This window comes from Mustela putorius, unplaced genomic scaffold (genome assembly GCF_011764305.1).
Source record: "Mustela putorius furo isolate JIRA1106 unplaced genomic scaffold, ASM1176430v1.1 tig00000196_pilon_pilon_pilon, whole genome shotgun sequence".
NCBI lineage: Eukaryota > Metazoa > Chordata > Mammalia > Carnivora > Mustelidae > Mustela > Mustela putorius.
In genome coordinates, this window is record NW_025421310.1 from 505,371 (window position 1) to 523,573 (window position 18,203).

Sequence of the window (18,203 nt, forward strand, 5' to 3'; positions counted from 1 at the left end):
GGACCCTGGGATCATGACCTGAGCCGAAGGCAGAGGCTTAACCCACTGAGCCACCCAGGTGCCCCAAATAAATCTTTTTTAAAAAGGCAAATGTATTAAAGCCTGGGAGAGGATTTTAGTCCACCCAGCCAGGGTGGTTTTATCTGTTAGTAATCTAATAGGCTGTTGGACTGCCCCATATTGAATTTTCTATGGGTTCCTCTCCCTTGCAGATGTTCTAGCAAACTCTATACAGAGTCCTGCCGCAGAGACGAGACTTCCTGTGCTATCATTCTGTTATCACAGGCCTATTTTCCTGATGTGGTGGAGGATGGGGACAGATCTCTGGCTGTCATCCCATGACCCCATATTTTGGAGCTGTGCAGGGAGCTGTGGGGAGGCACTGGAAAGGTCCAGTGTTGCCCCTCCCATTATGAAGGCAAACTGAGCATACTTACCAGAAACCTGCACTGGTTGGGACGCCTGAGTGGCTCTGACAGACAAACATCTCAGCTCAAGTCTTGATCTCAGGGTTGTGAGTTCATGTTCTGTGTTCTGTGTGGAACCTACCTAATAAAACAAACAACAACAACAAAAAACCCTGTGCTTGGGCACCTGGGTGGCTCAGTTAGTTAAGTGTCTGCCTTCAGCTTGGGTCATGATCCCATGGTCCTGGAAGTGGTCCCTGCATTGGGCTCCCTGCTCAGCAGGAAGCCTGCTCCTCCCTCTCCTATTCCCCCTACTTGTGTACCCACTCTAGCTGTTTCTCTGTCAAATAAATAAATAAAATCTTAAAAAAAAAAAAAAAAAAAAAAAAACAACCAAACAGTACTTGGCAGAGTCTTTCCAAAGAATGTCTTCGAAAACAAGTATTTTTGCATGAACACTTCTGCAAAAGCATCAGAGCAGAACAGAAACTGTAAATGAGAAAAGACTTTAAACTAGCCATTGTTAAAGATCTGGTCACAGTTATAATGCAATTGACAAGGAAATTTGGTTATTTCTGTGACATATACATTTTATTTTATTATTATTTTTAAAAAGATTTTCTTTATTTGACAGATCACAAGTAGGTAGAGAGGCAGGCAGAGAGAGAGGGGGAAGCAGGCTCCCTGCCGAGCAGAGATCCCAATGTGGGGCTCAATCTCAGGACCCTAAGATCATGACCCGAGTGAGCTGAAGTCAGAGGCTTAACCCACTGAGCCACCCAGATACCCCTATACATTTTATTTTATTTTATTTTAAAAAAGATTTTATTTATTTGAGAGAGAGAAAGCATAAGCAGAGAGGAGAGAGAATGAATTAGACTCCCCGTTGAGCAGGGAGCCCAATGTGGGCTCAATCCAGGACCCTGAGATCATGACCTGAGCTGAAGGCAGATGCATAACTGACCAAGCCACCCAGGCGCCCCTATGACATACATTTTAAAATCAACTGGCAACACTATACCAGGACATACCAGATTTTTAGAAATTCCATACAAATATAAAGAAAGTTTAACATCACTTCCTATCTGTACTCTTTCCCATGTAATTTATTTTTATTTTTTAAAAGATTTAAAAAATCTTTTGAGAGAGAAAGAGCATGCCAGAGAGGGGAGGGAGGGGTCTCTGTTGAGCACAGAGCCTGATGCAGGGCTCGATCCCAGGACCGAGAGATCATGACCTGAGCCAAAATCAAGAGGCAGACACTTAACTGACCGTATCACCCAGGTGCCCCTAAAGATTTTATTTTTAAGTGACCTCTATACCCAGTTCAACCCCAAAATCAAGAGTCACATGCTTGACGGACAGAGCCAGCCAGGTCCCTCTCCCATGTAATTTAGAACATAAAATAAACTCAATTACTTTAATATCTTTCTTCTATAATGACAGAGAACACATCTTTCGATATTTTCTCTGGAAAGTCCCATAGTTTGAGGTTAACAAGCCTTGATTTAGATATGACTTGGGGGAAGTTCATCAAAAATATCAAAAGACTTTAAAACACTTGATTAACTAGGATCATAGGTCACTGCGAAAGAATCCTTAATCATCAAACCAAAAGGAAAATGAAAGACTTCGTAGGCAAAAATAGTTGCAGAGTTGTCAAAATACTTAGCTCACTTAATAGAGAAGAATCAGTTTTCTTTTTTTTTTTAAGATTTTATTTATTTATTTGACAGAAAAAGAGATCATAAGTAGGCAGAGAGGCAGGCTGAGAGAGAGGGAGAAGCAGGTTCCCCGCTGAGCAGAGAGCCCGATGCCTCCAAGATCATGACCTGAGCTGGAGGCGGAGGCTTAACCCACCCAGGTGCCCCAAGAATCAGTTTTCTTAAGTAATCAAATACCTGATAAAGACAACAGGGAGCACAGGAGTTTATTTTATTTTTTTTTTTTTTTTAAGATTTTATTTATTTATTTGACAGAGAGAAATCACAAGTAGATGGAGAGACAGGCAGAGAGAGAGAGAGGGAAGCAGGCTCCCTGCTGAGCAGAGAGCCCGATGCGGGACTCGATCCCAGGACCCTGAGATCATGACCTGAGCCGAAGGCAGCGGCTTAACCCACTGAGCCACCCAGGCGCCCCCAGGAGTTTATTTTGATAAAACAATCTATTTTCTAGGCAGATTATCTACATCAAGAAGAGCCTTTCATAATCTTATCAAGAGCAGACCAACAGTCCAGGAAAACTGTCCTTTTAGCAGATGAAAGAAAATGACACTTTACTTTTCCGTAAGTACAGTATTGATCCTAAAGCTTATTTTTCTTTAAGCCAATTAAATAGAACCCTTTTACAAATTAACTTTAGCAATAGCCCCCGGAGGTGGGAAAATATCACATGTACATAACATCCGTCTGCAGATGTGCATAAACATACAGACAGACGCAGAAACCCCAAAGCTTTTATTCCAAAGCTTTAGCCCTTGACGAGTCATCTTCTGGAGGTTGTGGACTAGATTTTTGGCCAGGGAGCTTCTATAGCAGTCTCTCTTTTATTTTATTTTATTTTTTAAGGCTTTATTTATTTGAGAGTTAGAGAGCACAAGCAGGGGGAGCGGCAGAGGGAGAGGGAGGAGGAGGCTGCCACTGAGCAAGGAGCCTGATGCAGGGCTGATCCCAGGAGACTGGGATCATGACCTGAGCTAAAGGCAGATGCTTAATTGGCTGAGCCACCCAGGTGTCCCTAAGATTTTATTTTTGAGTAATCTCTATACCCAAGGTGGGGCCTGAACCTATAACCACGAGATCAAGAGTCCCATGCCCCACTGAGCAAACCAGCTAGGTGCCCCAGCAGTCTGTATTTTGAAAAGCCTCCTCCCGCCCACTTTTGGCCCTCAGTCTCTGGGCGGTGTTCATATTTCAAAGGCATGTTAGGATTTATATCTTCAAGGGACAGAGAGATGCAAGTTTTCCCCTCAGAGTTTTGGGACATATTTCTCCATTATCAGCAGTCCAGAATGATCTCTATATAAATTTTTCCTGGAGCACCTGGGTGGCTCAGTGGGTTAAAACCTCTGCCTTCAGCTCAGGTCATGATCCCAGGGTCCTGGGATCGAGCCCCACATCGGGCTCTCTGCTTAGCAGGGAGCCTGCTTCCTCCTCTCTCTCTCTCTGCCTGCCTCTCTGCCTACTTGTGATCTCTGTCAAATAAATAAATTAAAAAAAAAAATTTTTTTTTCCTTTGCAGTAAGGCTCTGATAGCATGGGGCATGTGGTCCATCTCATTGTCAGGCACCAGGAGATCCTTTCACTTTCCCAGGGACCATACCTCTTAATGTTCTAATCAGGCTTTGTACACGTGCTCAGCTCGTCTTCTGGGATACTTTGCACCCTCCTAGCTTTGCAAAACGGCCTGCTAAGGTCTGCAACTTATTATTTTGCTCTCCCATCGTGCTGTGAGCCCTGAAGCTAGCAGAGTATGGAGAGCCACATATCCTTTTCCTGAATTCAGCTCTTCTTCCCAGTCTCTAGCGCAAGCTTCAGGTTCTGGGGGCCAAACTGTGGGCAGTAGAGGCCAGCCCCCCTCGGTAGGCTCGCATTTCCCTGCCTGCCACAGTGTGCAATGGCCAGCATTTTGGGGGGCGTCCCCCGTTCTCGTGCAGTGGTCCACAAGCATCTAACACATGGAGCCACTCCTCCCCACACAGACATCGATGGCCAACTGGAGAGTTTCCCTGCAGACATCCCTTTCCCAGGGCCCATTTCTTCAGGCTCCTGGCTTGATATGTTAATTGTTGGTTTGCGAACTGGCCCCATAACACAGAGGACAAGAAAAAACCAAAGAAGGAGGCAGATCGCTCCAGATGGGTGGGTGGTTGGTTTAATAAGCAAGGGAAGGTACTTCCGAGGGTTGTCTTAGTCGCCGCAAGATGAGTAGGTCTCCCCATCCACCTACCAGAATCTTGAAGTTTATGTAAAGGCCCGATGGTCTCAATGACACCTTGCTCGGGCACCTTGCTATGTGCCTGGGATAGCTCCCACTGTGGGGGCGGTGAGCAGAAGGACATTCCATGGTCAGGGGAAGGAGTGAGGCGCCTCTGATTGCTTGAGTCCCGCTCATGGGTCAGCTGGTGGTCACATCCTTTTGATGACCTCCTAAAAACAGGGTAGGAAGCCATGAAGCATTAGCTATTAGGATGTTGGGGCAGTCAGATAATATGTAGGCAAAACATACAGTGTTCCTCAATGGGTGTGATGTGGTGGCTGATTTTTGATGTGGGAAACAAGGCAAAAGAAAAAAAAGTTAAATTTCCGTACTATGCACAGCCCACTGACAAGTCCTTGAAACAGGCAGAGTGACCTTCCTCTAGGATCCCAGCTGCCTTGCTGCTAATACTTAGCTAAGGGCAAAAGGCAATCTTGGTTTAACGTTATCCCAACCCCCCAGGATGCTATAAGTAAGTCTCCATCTCCCCACCCCAATCCCGGTCTCTTTTAGTCTCCTTTAACATATACAAATTCCTTTGGAAACTTCCTTATCTCTACCTCTCAAGATACATGTTCACAATCACACAATCATCCTCCAAGCCTCTGACCCATTGATATATATCTGAAGAGTCTCATGACTGAGTTTTTATTAAATAGTAATAAAGAACATATTCCTAGCAATAGCCGTCCCCCTCAGGGTCCTGGAAACCTTGTTTCCAAACTATCTTGGAGGTTTGTGCTAACCCCAACCCCCTCCCAACTTGAAAATATATAGCGGGCCACTCCTTATGACCCCAAGTGCAGCTCTTTCTGCCCACATGTCCTGTCACCTTGCTTTTATAAAACCATCTTTTTGCACCAAAGACATCTCAAGAATTCTTGCCTCCTCAATGTTCCTGGTACCTGCAGGGCACATTCCCACCGCAGGGCCTTTGCACGGCTTTTCTCTGCCTGGAACATCCTCCCCAGATGCGTGCCTCTGACTCTTGTGCCTGTGACTCTTGCTTCTAGACAAGGTTTTGCTCAGGTGTCACTCTCACTGCAACTTCTCCAAAAGTATAAACTCTCTTCCTGTTTTATTTTTAATCTGATTTCATATATATATATATATATATATATATATATATATATATATATCAATGATTTTTAGCAGCAACTTGTTAAAAACACAAATTCTAAAAATAAACCCTTGCATATGAGGTCATATGTGTCGGAGGCAGGCCCCTGGCCAGGGCGGCCTCCGCCATTAAAAGATGGCGCCTGGCTAGTTGCCAGGTTAGGATTGCCTCCTGAGACTCAGCGGAACGCCCAAAGAGGAAGTAAACAGCATTGGTTGCTAGCGAAGTTGTTCGTTTAGGTGCACAGCCTGATTCGCTCCCTCCTGTACCCTGCTCGCTGATTGGTCATGTAAGCGTATATAAGTGTGTAGACTTGTGGAAATAAAGAGAGAGAAGAGAGAGAAGATGCATCCGAACCAGGGCGTCTTGTCATCCTTGCGGGGCGAGGGCGATACATATGTTTTTTTAAGTTTATTTATTTATTTGAGATAGAGAGAGAGGGAGGGAGAATGAGCAGGAGGGGCAGAGGGAGAGGGAGAGTGAATCCCAAGCAGACTCCACACTGAGTGGGGAGCTCCAAGTGGGGCTTGATCTCAATACCCTGAGATCATGACCCAGGCCAACAACCAAGAGCTGGTCCCTTAATGGATGGTGCCACCCAGGTCAAATGATTTTTGACAAGAGAGCCCAACTCATTCAATGGGAAAAGACAGTCTTTTAAGCTGATGGTGCTGAGAAAACTGGGATGGATATCCGCATGCAAAAGAGTCAAGTAGGACTGTTACGCAATACCATATACAGAAATGAACCTAAAATTAATCAAAGACCTAACTGTAAGAAGTCAAACTCTAAGACCCTTAGAAGAAAACAGAGGGGAGAAGCTGCATGACACAGGATTTGGCAGTGATTTCTTGGATATGATACCAAAAGGACAGGCAACAAAAGAAAAACTAAATTAGACTACATCAAAATGAAAAATGTGGGATGCCTGGCTGGCTCAGTCAGAAGAGCAGGCAACTCTTGATCTCAGGGTTGTGAGTTCGAGCCCCATGTTGGCTGTAAAGATTACTTAAAATCTTAAAAATAGCATAACACTGGGACACCCGGGTGGCTCAGCCAGTGAAGTGGCTGTCTTCTGCTCAGGTCATGATCCCAGGGTTCTGGGATTGAGTCCCAGGCTCTCTGCTCAGCGGGGAGCCTGCTTTTCCTTCTGCCTGCCACTCCCCCTGCTTGTGCTCCCTCTCTCTCTGATTTAAAAATAAATAAATAACATATTTTTAAAATAACATAACATAAAAAATCAAATCAAATTAAATTAAATTTCCTTCTGGCCACCGTGTGGGCATGGATTAGAGGGCATCCCCTGGACTGGAAGCTGGGAGGCAGTGGAGGCTGGGCTGGACCAGGATAGGGCCATGGAATGGGAGGATGGCGGATGGGCATGGGAGGGGGAAGGGAGGTGACCAGGATGGGACTCAGGGCTCTAGCCTAGGGACTGGGGAGTACCATGAGGGCCCCCTGTAATGGGTACTAGAAGGAGGAGCAGGTGCAGGGGAGATGCTGTGGCCAGTTTGGGACACCATGGGAGTGGGACCACAAGAGGAGGCATCCAGCACAAAGCTCTGAGCTTCCCCAAGCTCCAGAGTGGACAAAATACTGGGTGTAACCCCACAGTCCTCAACCAGCGATCGCCCAAACACCCAATCTTTTGCATTTCACTTTCCTATACCTTGCCACGTATCCATGCATCACCCATGTACTTAGCTACTGGATAGTTTTCTTGAAATCAATTCAGGTTTTTTTTTTTTTTTTTTTTAATTCAACACCTCTATTTAGACAGGAAATGTCAGGGGTGCCTGGGTAGCTCAGTAAGTGTCTGCCTTCAGCTCGGGGCATGGTCCCAGGGTCCTGGGATGAAGTCCCACATTGGGTTCCTTGCTCAGTGGGGAGGCTGCTTCTCCCTCTGCCTGCTCTGCTCCCCTGCCACCCAGTTCATGTGCCTGCCTGCTTGCACGCTCTCTCTCTGTCTCTCTCTCTCTCTCTCTCAAATAAATAAATAAATAATCTTTAAAAAAAAAAACAGGAAATGTCATTTCACTCTAGGAAGTGGAAAAGCAGTATCACCAGCTATAAATAGAACATAGCAGTAGGAATAAATCCAATGACTCAGCAAGAACCAAGGAGAAGTGCTAAAAGCATTGGGTGAAAGGCTGTTGGGGACAGGTCTTTGCAGGGTCCCAGGGTCCCACCCGCAGATGACATCCTAACTCAGAGGGGCAGAGATCCGGCAGTCACTTCCCACCACCAGCAGAATTGTGACCCTCCCTTCCAAATTCATATGTTGAAGTGCTAACCCAAAGTTCCCCAGAATGCAACTGTGTTTGGAGCAAGAGCCTTTAAAGAGGCGATTAATTTAGAGGTGCCTGGGGGGCTCAGCCAGTTAAGTGTCTGTCTTTGGGTTCAGGTCATGATCCCAGGGTCCTGGGATGGAGCCTAGAGTCTGGCTCCCTGCTTGATGGGGGGTCTGCTTCTCTCCCCATCATCCCCGCCACTTCTCTATCTGGCTCTCTCTCATTCACATAAATAAATAAAATCTTTTTTAAAAAGGTGATTAAGTTATTAAATTAAAATGAAGTCATATGGGTAGCCTGGGGCGATATGAATGGCGTCCTTATAGGAAGAGATTGGGAACTAATGTAACAGGGACAAAGAAGGCCAGGTGAAGACAAAAGGAGAAAATGGCCATCATCAAGCCAAGGAGAGAAGCATCAGAGGAGACTAAACCTGCCAAGGCCTTGATCTTGGACTTCCAGCCTCCAGCACTGTGAGAAACCACCTTTCTGTGCTTTAACCACCCCAGCTGTGCTTTTTTATTAAGGCGCCTTAATCCAACCAATACAGTTCTTAACTCCACCAGCAGTTAGCCCTGCCCATCACGGGGGCCTCTTAGGGGATGTCCTGAGAAGGACACAGCCTACTTCCAGGGTGTACTTCCCGAAACTACAGGGCTGGAATCTAATAATGAGGAAATCCAGAAACTAGGGCTGCCCGCAAGGCCTGCCCATGCAGAGAACAAAGAATGGTGACAGCTGCTTAGCCGACTGAGCCACCCAGGTGCCCCAAGGACATACTGCTTTAGTGAAAGAAGCTAGTTAACTGAGAGACTCCACTTAAATGAGACATCTAAGAATCATGAAAACCATGCAAACAGAAGGGAGAATGGTGGTTGCCAGGGGCCGGGGAAGGGGAAATGGGAGTTGTGAATGATGGGCATAGTTTCAGATTTACAAGACGAAGACTTTCAGAGATCTGTTACACAACCATGTGTATATATTAACACAATCCTAGCACAGCAGTGTGAATACAGTTAACACTAATATAACACTAACACTAAAAAATAGTGAATATGGTTAACAGTATTATAACTCTAATTAATACCTAAAAATAGTTAAGAGGGTAAATTTGGTATTATATGACTTTTACTACAATTATAAAAAATACATATCTAGATAAATGCATAATAAATCGGGGCACCTGGGTGGCTTAGTCAGTTAAGCATCCACTTTGGGCTCAGGTCACAGTCCTGGCGTTCTGGGATAGAACCCCTCATCAGGCTCCTTGATCAGTGAGGAGTCTGCTTCTCCCTCTGACTGCTTGGGCTCTGTCTGTCTAATAAGTAAATAAAATCTTTTTAAAAATGCATAATAAGTAAACACAATGAAATTCTTGGTGCCCTGCTTGCTCTGAAGGTTCTTGAAAAAGGAGATGATGGTCCCCTCTGTCTCCTAGGATCCAGATCCCTCATTCAGTTCTGTCTGAACCTAAGACCAGAGGCCACATCCTGTCGTTCCCCCATCCCTGCTTGCTGACTCACTGCCCACTGCAGCCATTTTGAGCTTTTTGGTTTTTAAAAACAATCGCCAAAAAACCCTTTCCTGGCACATTTTTTGGACGACATCTAAAATTACAGAATTTTGGTCGTTATGAAATGCAAAATGTCAGTTAGTTGTAATGGCAATCTGTCTCTCTCTCTGTAAAGTGGAGTGAGGGGATTTTTCTACCTTTCTAGTTAATTTCTGCATCAGTAGATGCATGTCCCTTGTTGTGGGAGTGAGACTGGGCTGGGTATTAATTCTACTCCATTTTTCTCTTTTTCATATTAAGTGCTGAATAACTGTTGAATTTCCTGTGGTTGCTGTGACAAATTACTACGGACTCAGTGGCTTAAGATGACAGAAATGTCTTCTACTGTTCTGGAGGTGAGAAGTCTGAAATCAGTATCACTGGGGTGAAATCAAGGTGTGGATGCCCTGCACCCCCACCTTCTGGAGGTGCTAGGAGAGCATCCTGTCTGGGCTTCTCCCAGCATCTGGTAGCTGACCACTCTCTCTTTCTTTCTTTTTCTTTCAAGATTTATTTACTTTTCCTTGAGTGAGAGAGAGTGAGAGCGAGAGAATCTCAAGCAGGCTCCCCACTGACCTCAGAGCCTGATACAGGTCTTGATCTCACGTCCCTGAGATCACGACCTGAGCCAAAACCAAAGCCCTGATGCTTAACTGACCGCCGCCCAGGTGCCACCCTGATGGCTTTCCTTGCCTTGTGATCACCAACTCTTCAACCTTCCAGGCCGGCATCTTCAAATCTTTCTCTGCTTGTCTTTCCATCACCTTCTCCTGTTAGTGTCAAATCTCCCTCTGCTTTCCTTCTCTAGGGACACGTGTATTGCATTTAGAGCCCTCCCCCAGATCATCCAGAACAGTCTCCCCATTTTAAGATCCTTCATTTAAAAACCGGGCCAAAGACCCTTTTCCACATAAGGCAATGTTCATGGATTCCAGAGATTAGGACAGGAATAGCTTTTGGGCAGCTATCTTCAGCCTTCCACAGAAACTCTGTTACTGAATCATTCAGCCAGTATTTACTGAACACCTGCTGGGTGCCAGGGATTTGTCTAGGCACTGAAAATAGAGCTGTGCCCAAGACAGAAACCACTAGCCTCCTGGAGCTGACATTCCAAGGCCACCCTCCAAAATGGTAGCTCCAAGCCCTGTGTGGTGGCTACTGAGAACTTGAAATGGGACTGGTCCCAGCTGAGATGTGCTGTGATATAAAATACACACTGGATTTTGAATATTGTGCATATACACAAAAAGAACGTTACACAGCACAATAATTTTTGGATTTTTAAAAAGATTTCTTGGGCGCCTGGGTGGCTCAGTGGATTAAGCCCCTGCCTTCGGCTCAGGTCATGGTCTCAGGGTCCTGGGATCGAGTCCCTCATTGGGCTCTCTGCTCAGCGGGGAGCCTGCTTCCCTCTCTCTCTCTCTGCCTGCCTCTCTGTCTACTGTGATCTCTCTCTGTCAAATAATAAATAAAATCTTAAAAAAAAAAGATTTCTTAATTTTTCTGTAATCTCTATACCCAATGTGGGGCTCAAATCACAACCCTGAGATTAAGAGTCATATGCTCCACCGACTGAGCCGTCCAGGTGCTCCTAATTTTCAGATGTTGATTACAGGTTGAAGTGATAACATTTGGGACATATTGGGTTCAATCAGGTAGGCTGTTAAAATTAATTTCGCTTGCTTCTTTTTGGTTTCTTGTAATAGAGTTATTGGAATACTTATAATTACGTATATAGCTTGCTTGTATTTTTTTTTTAAAAATTTTATTTATTTATTTGACAGACAGAGATCACAAGTAGGCAGAGAGGAGGGGAGGGAAGAAGGCTCCCTGCTGAGCAGAGAGCTCGATTCGGGGCTTAATCCTAGGACCTTGGGATCATGATCTGAGCTGAAGGCAGAGGCTTTAACCCACTGAAACACCCAGGCGCCCCTTGCATTGTATTTCTGTTGGGCGGCCTAAGGGGAGGGAGCCAATGGACAGTTACCACAATAAGTAAGTACATATTATGGTATGTTAGGAAGTGATAATTATTTTATTTTTAGAAAAAATTTTTAGATGTTTTTCTTTATTAGAGATCACAAGTAGGCAGAGAGAGGCAGACAGAGGGAGAAAGGGGGAAGTAGGCTCCCTGCTGAGCAGAGAGCCCGATGTGGGGCTCGATCCCAGGACCCTGAGATCACCACCCCAGCTGAAAGCAGAGGCTTAACCCACTGAGTCACCCAGGCACCCTGGAAGTGATAATTTCTATGGAAAATAAAGTTCAGGGTAAGAGAGTGTATTTGCTTCCTGTTGCTTCTGTTAACAAATTACCACAAACTTACCAGGTCAAAAAACCCACAAATTTATTATTTTGCAGTTCTAAAGGTCAGGAGTTCAAAATAGCTCTTCCAGCCTAAAATCAAAGGCCCAGCCTTTTCAAAGGCTGAGCCTTCGGTATGTTCCAGGGGAAAATCCACTTGTCTGTTTCAGCTTCTAGAGGGTGCCTGCTTTGATTCCCAGCCATATCACTCCACCCTCTGCTTACAAAATCCCGTCTCTTTATCCGACTCTGCCCCTCCAGCCTCCCTCTTGCAAGGACTCAAAGAGATTATACTGGGGCCCCAGAATGATCCAGAATAATCTTTCCATGTCAAGATCCTTGATTTAGTCACATGGGTAAAGTCGCTTTGACCATGTTCACAGATTCTGGGGATTAGGAAGGAGCCATCTTGGGCAGGGGGAAGGGGCAAACCAGAGGGGGTTCTGTTCCTGGGAACCCTTCCTCCTCCCTGCACCTAAGCCAACAGGGGTTAGAAGTTGGTGTCATCCTGGGGCCCCTGGAATCTTGCCTGAGGAGGAGGAGGGTCTGAGACCCCTCGTCATCATTGGTCTCTGGGCACAGGGTCTCTTGCCCAAGGTTCCTCAAAGGGCAGGCTGACCTGTGGGGAGGGGCAGGAGGCTGGGTGAGAAAAGCAATGGTTTCAGCGCTCCTCTTCACCCGCAGTTGGGAGGGACGATCACCTGGGCTCCAGCGTGGTCCTGCCTATCCTGTCTGTGCAGTGTCCGCCGGCTGTGCCACTGGCGCAGGGAGGCACGAGCCTCAGAGCTGAGCCCCTGGGGTGCGCGGCCCGCATCCGGCTGGTAGTGAGCGATGTGGTACAGCGCCCCAAACCACGTGGTCAGGTAGTACCCGGCTAGGGACAGGACGGGACGGTCAGTGCAGCTCTCTGGCAACCCTGGTCCCTCCAGGTCTCCCTGCGGCTTGTACGCCTTGTCCGACGCCGCAGGGCGAGGCTGTTGGGCCCCTAGGGCTCCCCCTTAGTTCCCGGCGTTTCTGGAGTGGGGACTCACCTTCTCCCCGTAGCTCGTCCGGATCCAACAGCTCCATTAGAAACTCCACGTCCAGCTGAGTCTCCCCAATGTGCGGACTCCAGATCAGTTCTTCCGTCAGTGCGGGCAGGAAGGCGTCGGCCCCCAGGGGCTCTGGCGGAGCGGGAGGACAGGCTTTGAAGCGGATGGGGGTGTGCAGACACCTCCATCCGATCCCCGGGACATGGGCGCTGGCTGCCCTTCCACCTTGTTGGGCATGCAAACGCCTCCTACCCGATCACCAGGCCTCTAACCAGATCACCAGATATCTCCCGCTAGAGCGTGCCACCCTCTCCCCTCGACGTGCACACAGGCGCCTCCCACCCGGCAAGCTACCGCACATCCAGGTGGACGCAGGTGAACCTCCTTTACCTTGGTTCTCCCCTTGAGCCAGGCCTGCGTAAACGTCAGTGCACACCGCCAGCAGCAGCGCCACCTTGCGGCGTGGAGCGCAGGCGGCGTGGAGGTGCTCCAGGCGCGCGTGGATGCGGCTGCGCAGGGCGGGGGCTGGGCCCGGCCCCTCAAATCCCGCCCCCTGGCATCCCGGAGGCCCCGCCCCCACCCGCAGGGCTATTTGTCGCTGCCGCAGTCGCCGCAGTTCCTGGGCTCGGAGTTTGCGGAGTCGCGCCCACAGGGCAGGCTTCAATGGCGCCAGCACCGCCCGGCACAAAGCCGCCTCCACCGCAGCGCCTGCGAGGGGTTGGGGTGGGTGAGCGCGCCCCGAGGCCTGAGTACCACCCCGCTCTGGCCTCTGACCCCCCACAAGTGTAGACACGGGTGAGAGAACACATGTGGAAGAGGGAGCCCGGGTGTGAACACGCTTATGGAAAAGGGAGTACGGGTGTCACACATGCGAGAGACGGAGCAGTGGTGAATGCAACAGGAGTTACTCTATGTAGGAAAAGTCATGTGATTGGCTAGGCAAACAGGTGCACGGAGATGGAGAGAAAGAAGTTGGGTGTGGACACACAGGTAGCGCCAAGGGATGGTACACGAGAACCCGAGTGGGGTCAGGGAATGGCCATAAATTCCCTTCCAGCCCTCCTTATTACCAAGATCATAGTCCTTCTGGGGGACCCCAGGCCCCCTGCTCCCAAAAACAGCCCTGACGTCGGGGTCCTTTGATAAGTGGTCCTGGAGGTCAGTAAGGAGGTGGCGCACATCCTGAAGCAGCTCTGTGGCCGGGTCCCCAGGCCTGTGGGGGCCTCTGGCATTTGAGGTGAGGCGCGCCCGAAGGCTCTGGAACTGTCTGCCCACGTAGTTGCCCCGGGCCCTGGCCAGAGCTTGGATGTGATGGGTGAGCACATCCTCGGGGCCATTCTCTTCATCTTTGTAGTCGCCCTTGTTTCCATCCTCGTCCTTGTCCTCCTTCTCTTTTTCCTCCACCAGGCTGGCCAGGTCTGGCCCAGAATGGTGTACTTCCAGGCTGAGCGGGCCTTCCATCCAGGAGACCCGGTGAGGAGCAGGGTTCCTGGGGGCTGGATGTGAGGAGGGAGTTGGGCCCCCCACAGAACAGTGGCAGCAGTTCCCTTGTCCCTCGGGGGCCCAGGGCCCTGTTCAACCCAGCTCACCAGAACTGTGTCTTTCTTCAGTTTCTGGAGGTGTCTCTGGGGGGATCTGCTCCTTCCCCCACCCTCCGTGAGTCTCCAGGTAGAGCTTGTTCACCATGGAGAGCACCCTTTCCGGGACATTGAGGTGGACACTGCCAGTCTGTGGGGGACCTGAGGACCAGCAAACCGAGGTGTCCCAGATGTCCAATAACCCAGCCCTGCTTCCTTCAGGGCACTGGGAGATTTAATTTCCAGCCTCATTACTGGCTTGGTCCCTGGCCCCTTGTCAGTCAGGCTCAGGAGTCAAATCTCCCATAGCTCCCTCACCCCCATTTTATTCTCCCACAAACCCAGTAGTCTGGTCCCTGAAAGGCCATCCTGCTGGACCAAGGAGCCTGGAAAGTGGTTTCTGCCTCCCTTAGGGAGCCATCCCTCACCTGTATGTTGGTCTTCAGGCCTTAGAGTGGGAGGGGGCAAGAGCAGTGTTCTGGGCAAAACATCCCTGAGAAAAGGTAAGAGGGAGCTGCAGTGTGGATGGGATGTCTTAGGGATGGAACCCCCTTAGCCCTTTTTATGGGGAACCTGTACCTGCTGGCTGATAGGAAGGCCAGGAGATGGGGCAGGTCTGGCATGCAGAGGTTAGAATATTCCAGAGACACACCTGGGTGGAGGGGGACAACAAGGGGCAAGGAAGAAAAAAGTTAAGGGTGGCAGCCTCATTTTCCCTGGGACTCTCTCTTCCTCAGTCCTGTAATCCCCCACCAAAATCTTCAAAACAGGGAAATTTCTACCCTTTGGAGTTCCCATCTTTTCCTGTGACTTTATGTTTGCATCCCACTTATGGCACCAAATAGCATTTGGGAGATATTTTGGAAGCAAAGCTGATTAAATTTACTGTGGGCTGGAATCTAGGGGTAGGCTCCTCACCACCAGGAAGCTTCTGGATCTGGTAGGTGTGGATTTCTCCTGGTGAAGCTCCTGTCCTCAACACCAGGACCTGACTGGGGTCATGTCCCGTGACCAGGAAGCTCTGGGGGGGGGTGGAGGCAAAGGTCATCTTTTTGTTGTTGTTGTTGTTGTTTTAAGTTTTATTTAAGTAATCTCTACTCCCAGTGTGGGGCTCAAACTCACAGTCCTGAGATCAAGAGTTGCCCACTCTTCCCACTGAGCTAGCCAGGCCCCCCCTGAGGCAAAGGTCATCTTGAAGGGGATTTGTGCAAATATCTGTTACTTTTGCCTACCCAGTGTCCATTTCCCTTATTTTAGATTCCATACCCCAAATTTCTTTCAAAGAAACCCTTTCCCTCCCTTCGCCCCTGTGGGTTGGACTAACTCCCTCCAAGCCCTAGGGATGGCCCTGTGACCTGACCTAACCAATAGGATGACAGTATTTTCTCATCACTGTGATTGCTTCAGAGATGGGAATGTGAATCATTGCCAGTCAAGGGAAATCTTCCACAAGATTTTTGCTGAGCTCTTTGGAAGGAAACCTCTTTTTACACTGGGATGGCTAAATCTGTGGGATGTGGCCACGAGCTGGGGACAGTCATCTCTGGCACCACAAAAACAGAGCCCCCTGTGAAGGAAGCTGTGTAGACCAGCTAGTTGCCTTATCCAAGTCCATTCCTATCCCTTGTAGAATTGTAGCCTTGTTCTGGCATAATCTGCCTAGCCGGAGAAGATGGATGATGATGTAGGCAGTGTTTCTCACTTCTGGGTTTATAACTCCCAAGTGAGTTTTAAAAAAATATTTCCACATGGGCCCCATCCATGTATTTTGAATCTATTGTAAAGACTTTTGGTTTTCCTGGTGCAATTGGTATTTCCTTTGTTTTCTTCCTCCTGCCTGGAGCGCATACATGTATTTGGACCCGGGGCAGGTGGCCACCTGGCAACAGTGAGGGGCATCCAAGAGAATGGCAGAGAAGCTGGCCTTGATGTTTCTAGGGCTGCTGGACAGAGCCTGCGGCCACCTTTCTGAATGTGTCAGAAAGATAAAAGCCTATTTGCCTAAGCTACTGTAGAATAAGTGTTTGTTCCTTGGGCTTATCCCACAGTTGAAGCAAAGCCCAGAAATGGGGATGGGGAGAGTTTTATAAGTTGTTTAATGCTCAGGTCCAGACATTCCAGGAAATTCCCTTCACTTCTGGGTTTTTTGGTCCCTGGAATCAGTAAGCGGTCTTTTCAGTTTTCCTGGTTTGTGGTGTTTGTTGCTAGGAATCAGCAGAGTCCTGACTGGTCTGTGGTGACCCAGGGAGGGTCAGAGAAGGTCCCTGGCTGTGAGTACTCACCCCTGGAGGCCACAGCTCAAGAAGGGCTTCTGCATCCTGGATATCCAGCTCTGGGACCTGCCACACCCCCCACGTCCTCCAGAGGCGAAGGAGTGGCTCTGGGGTCCCAAGGACCCCTATGGGGGTCTCTCACCGCTCCATTCACCTGTGATGGAACCCATCTGGGACATGCAGAGTCCAGGAGACAAGGGATTAGAGGCTGGGCAGTGGGACACTGAGGTGGGGGTCAAAGATGCAGGAAGGGGCAGCCAAGGGATGAGATGGCATTCAGGGTCTTCTGGGGGGTGGGTGGGCATTGGATGGAAGGGGCTTCTGAAGCTAGGGCAGGAGTTGGAGACCCCAACCCCAGCAGCCCTCACCTCTCCCCGTTGATGGGGCCTGCAGAGGCCTCGTCTTCCAGCTGGGCCATCCTCAGGACACAGGAGGCCAGCAAGCCATGGCCTGGCCTCTGGCAGGGAGGAAGATAAGGCTCAAGGTGGCTCCAATCCAGGGGTAATCCTCAACAGATTTACAACCAATATGGCAGAAACGCTGACCAATCAGAATGGACCCAAGGCCCCTTGCTATGGCAGGTGTTAATTCTTTAGTCTCAGGAGGGTGGGGGAGATCTGAGGATCCCAGGAGGGAAGCCAGTGGGTCTTGGCGGGGAGGGGGGAAAGAAGAGGACCCAGACGGACAGCTATTTACTGAGCGATGCAGAAATATTTGAGCTTTTGACAACCAGTGCTGCCATAATACAGACGGGGACCAGTTGGATACCGGCCCTTGCCAGAACCCAGTGCCGGGACGGATGCTCAGCCCACAGAAGGAGCTGTCAATGTGACCTATCTTATACAACGTCCTCTCTTCCTCCCTTCCCAGACCACAGTGGGGGGACCTCAAATTTTCCCTCCTCAACATTTCACACGGGACTTTTCAAACATCCAGAAAACCAGAATTTGATGGGTAACATTGTATATCTACTACCTAGATGTTACTGCTAGCATTTTCTTTTTTGCTTTATAACGCATCTGTCCCTCTGTCCGTTGGACCTCAACTCTTCAGCAAGTACACAGTCCTAGCTAGCATGAGTTCTCTCTCAAGGTAGGCCTTTTTGAGTATTTTCCCTGCCAGCAATGCCAGGAGTAGGACCCCTGGGTCCATTCATCTGTGCACCAAACGACAGATTCTTAATAAGGAGAGGCCCTGACTGGGTGTCCTGTGGAAAGAACGGGCACCTGCCTTCGCGGGTGATATAGGAGATGGGTAACCAAGAGCTGAACAGATTAATCAGCCCGCTGCCTAGAAACCCAGGGTTTTAGGAAGGGTGGGGACGGTGAGCAGGTGCCCTGCCCAGAGCATGCAAGGGGGGTGGGGGCAGGGGGGTGGACGCTCGCCTGGGCGCCCAGTGGGTGCTGGGTAGAGTGGGAGCGGGGCAGCAGCCTGGTACCAAAGGGAGGCAGTGGGGGGTGACGATACCAGCCGCTAGGTCCCTGGGGACCCCTACCTGTTCTCTGAAGGGAGGCCGGGAGGAGCAGGAAGTGAAAGTGTTCCTCATAGAGAGAGGAAGCTGGGCGGGTGGGGGAAGAGGCGGGGCTGGGGGGTATCTGAAATCGACCTTCCTCTCTTTCCGGGGGGCTCAGGATTTATGTGACTGGGCTTTGGAGGAAGGAACTCTGGCAGT

At 49.1% G+C, this 18,203-nt stretch overlaps 1 protein-coding gene and 1 long non-coding RNA gene across 15 annotated transcripts in view; one reads left to right on the plus strand and one right to left on the minus strand.

Moving 5' to 3' along the window:
* Positions 1-10,698, plus strand: part of LOC106004075 — a 20,508-nt gene extending 9,810 nt beyond the window's left edge. For 5 of the 6 annotated variants that reach the window (XR_006605770.1, XR_006605772.1, XR_006605769.1 and 2 more), the window contains 2 exons: positions 2,583-2,692; positions 9,610-10,698. This is a non-coding gene — a long non-coding RNA (uncharacterized LOC106004075). The remainder of the gene's footprint in view (positions 1-2,582; positions 2,693-9,609) is intronic. The other variant, XR_006605771.1, reaches the window with a different exon arrangement.
* RINL (Ras and Rab interactor like) lies at positions 4,259-18,109 on the minus strand. 9 transcript variants are annotated; one of them, XM_045076788.1, is made up of 12 exons: positions 16,900-17,998; positions 16,541-16,701; positions 15,177-15,279; positions 14,838-14,910; positions 14,687-14,751; positions 14,271-14,420; positions 13,752-14,177; positions 13,072-13,389; positions 12,682-12,813; positions 12,352-12,524; positions 12,180-12,269; positions 4,259-4,555 (listed from the first exon to the last, which is right to left on the minus strand). In XM_045076788.1, exons 4-11 carry the CDS (start codon positions 14,879-14,881, stop codon positions 12,213-12,215), a joined length of 1,365 nt encoding a protein of 454 aa, XP_044932723.1. In that variant the 5' UTR covers positions 14,882-14,910; positions 15,177-15,279; positions 16,541-16,701; positions 16,900-17,998; the 3' UTR covers positions 4,259-4,555; positions 12,180-12,212. The 9 variants fall into 9 exon arrangements, with proteins under 9 accessions (XP_044932723.1, XP_004776270.2, XP_004776266.2 ...); XM_004776209.3 differs by lacking the exon at positions 4,259-4,555 and adding an exon at positions 18,027-18,109 and having other exon boundaries at positions 11,669-12,269; positions 16,900-16,988; XM_004776215.3 differs by lacking the exon at positions 4,259-4,555 and adding an exon at positions 18,027-18,088 and having other exon boundaries at positions 11,669-12,269; positions 16,900-17,038.
* Between the last annotated feature and the right edge of the window lie 94 nt (positions 18,110-18,203).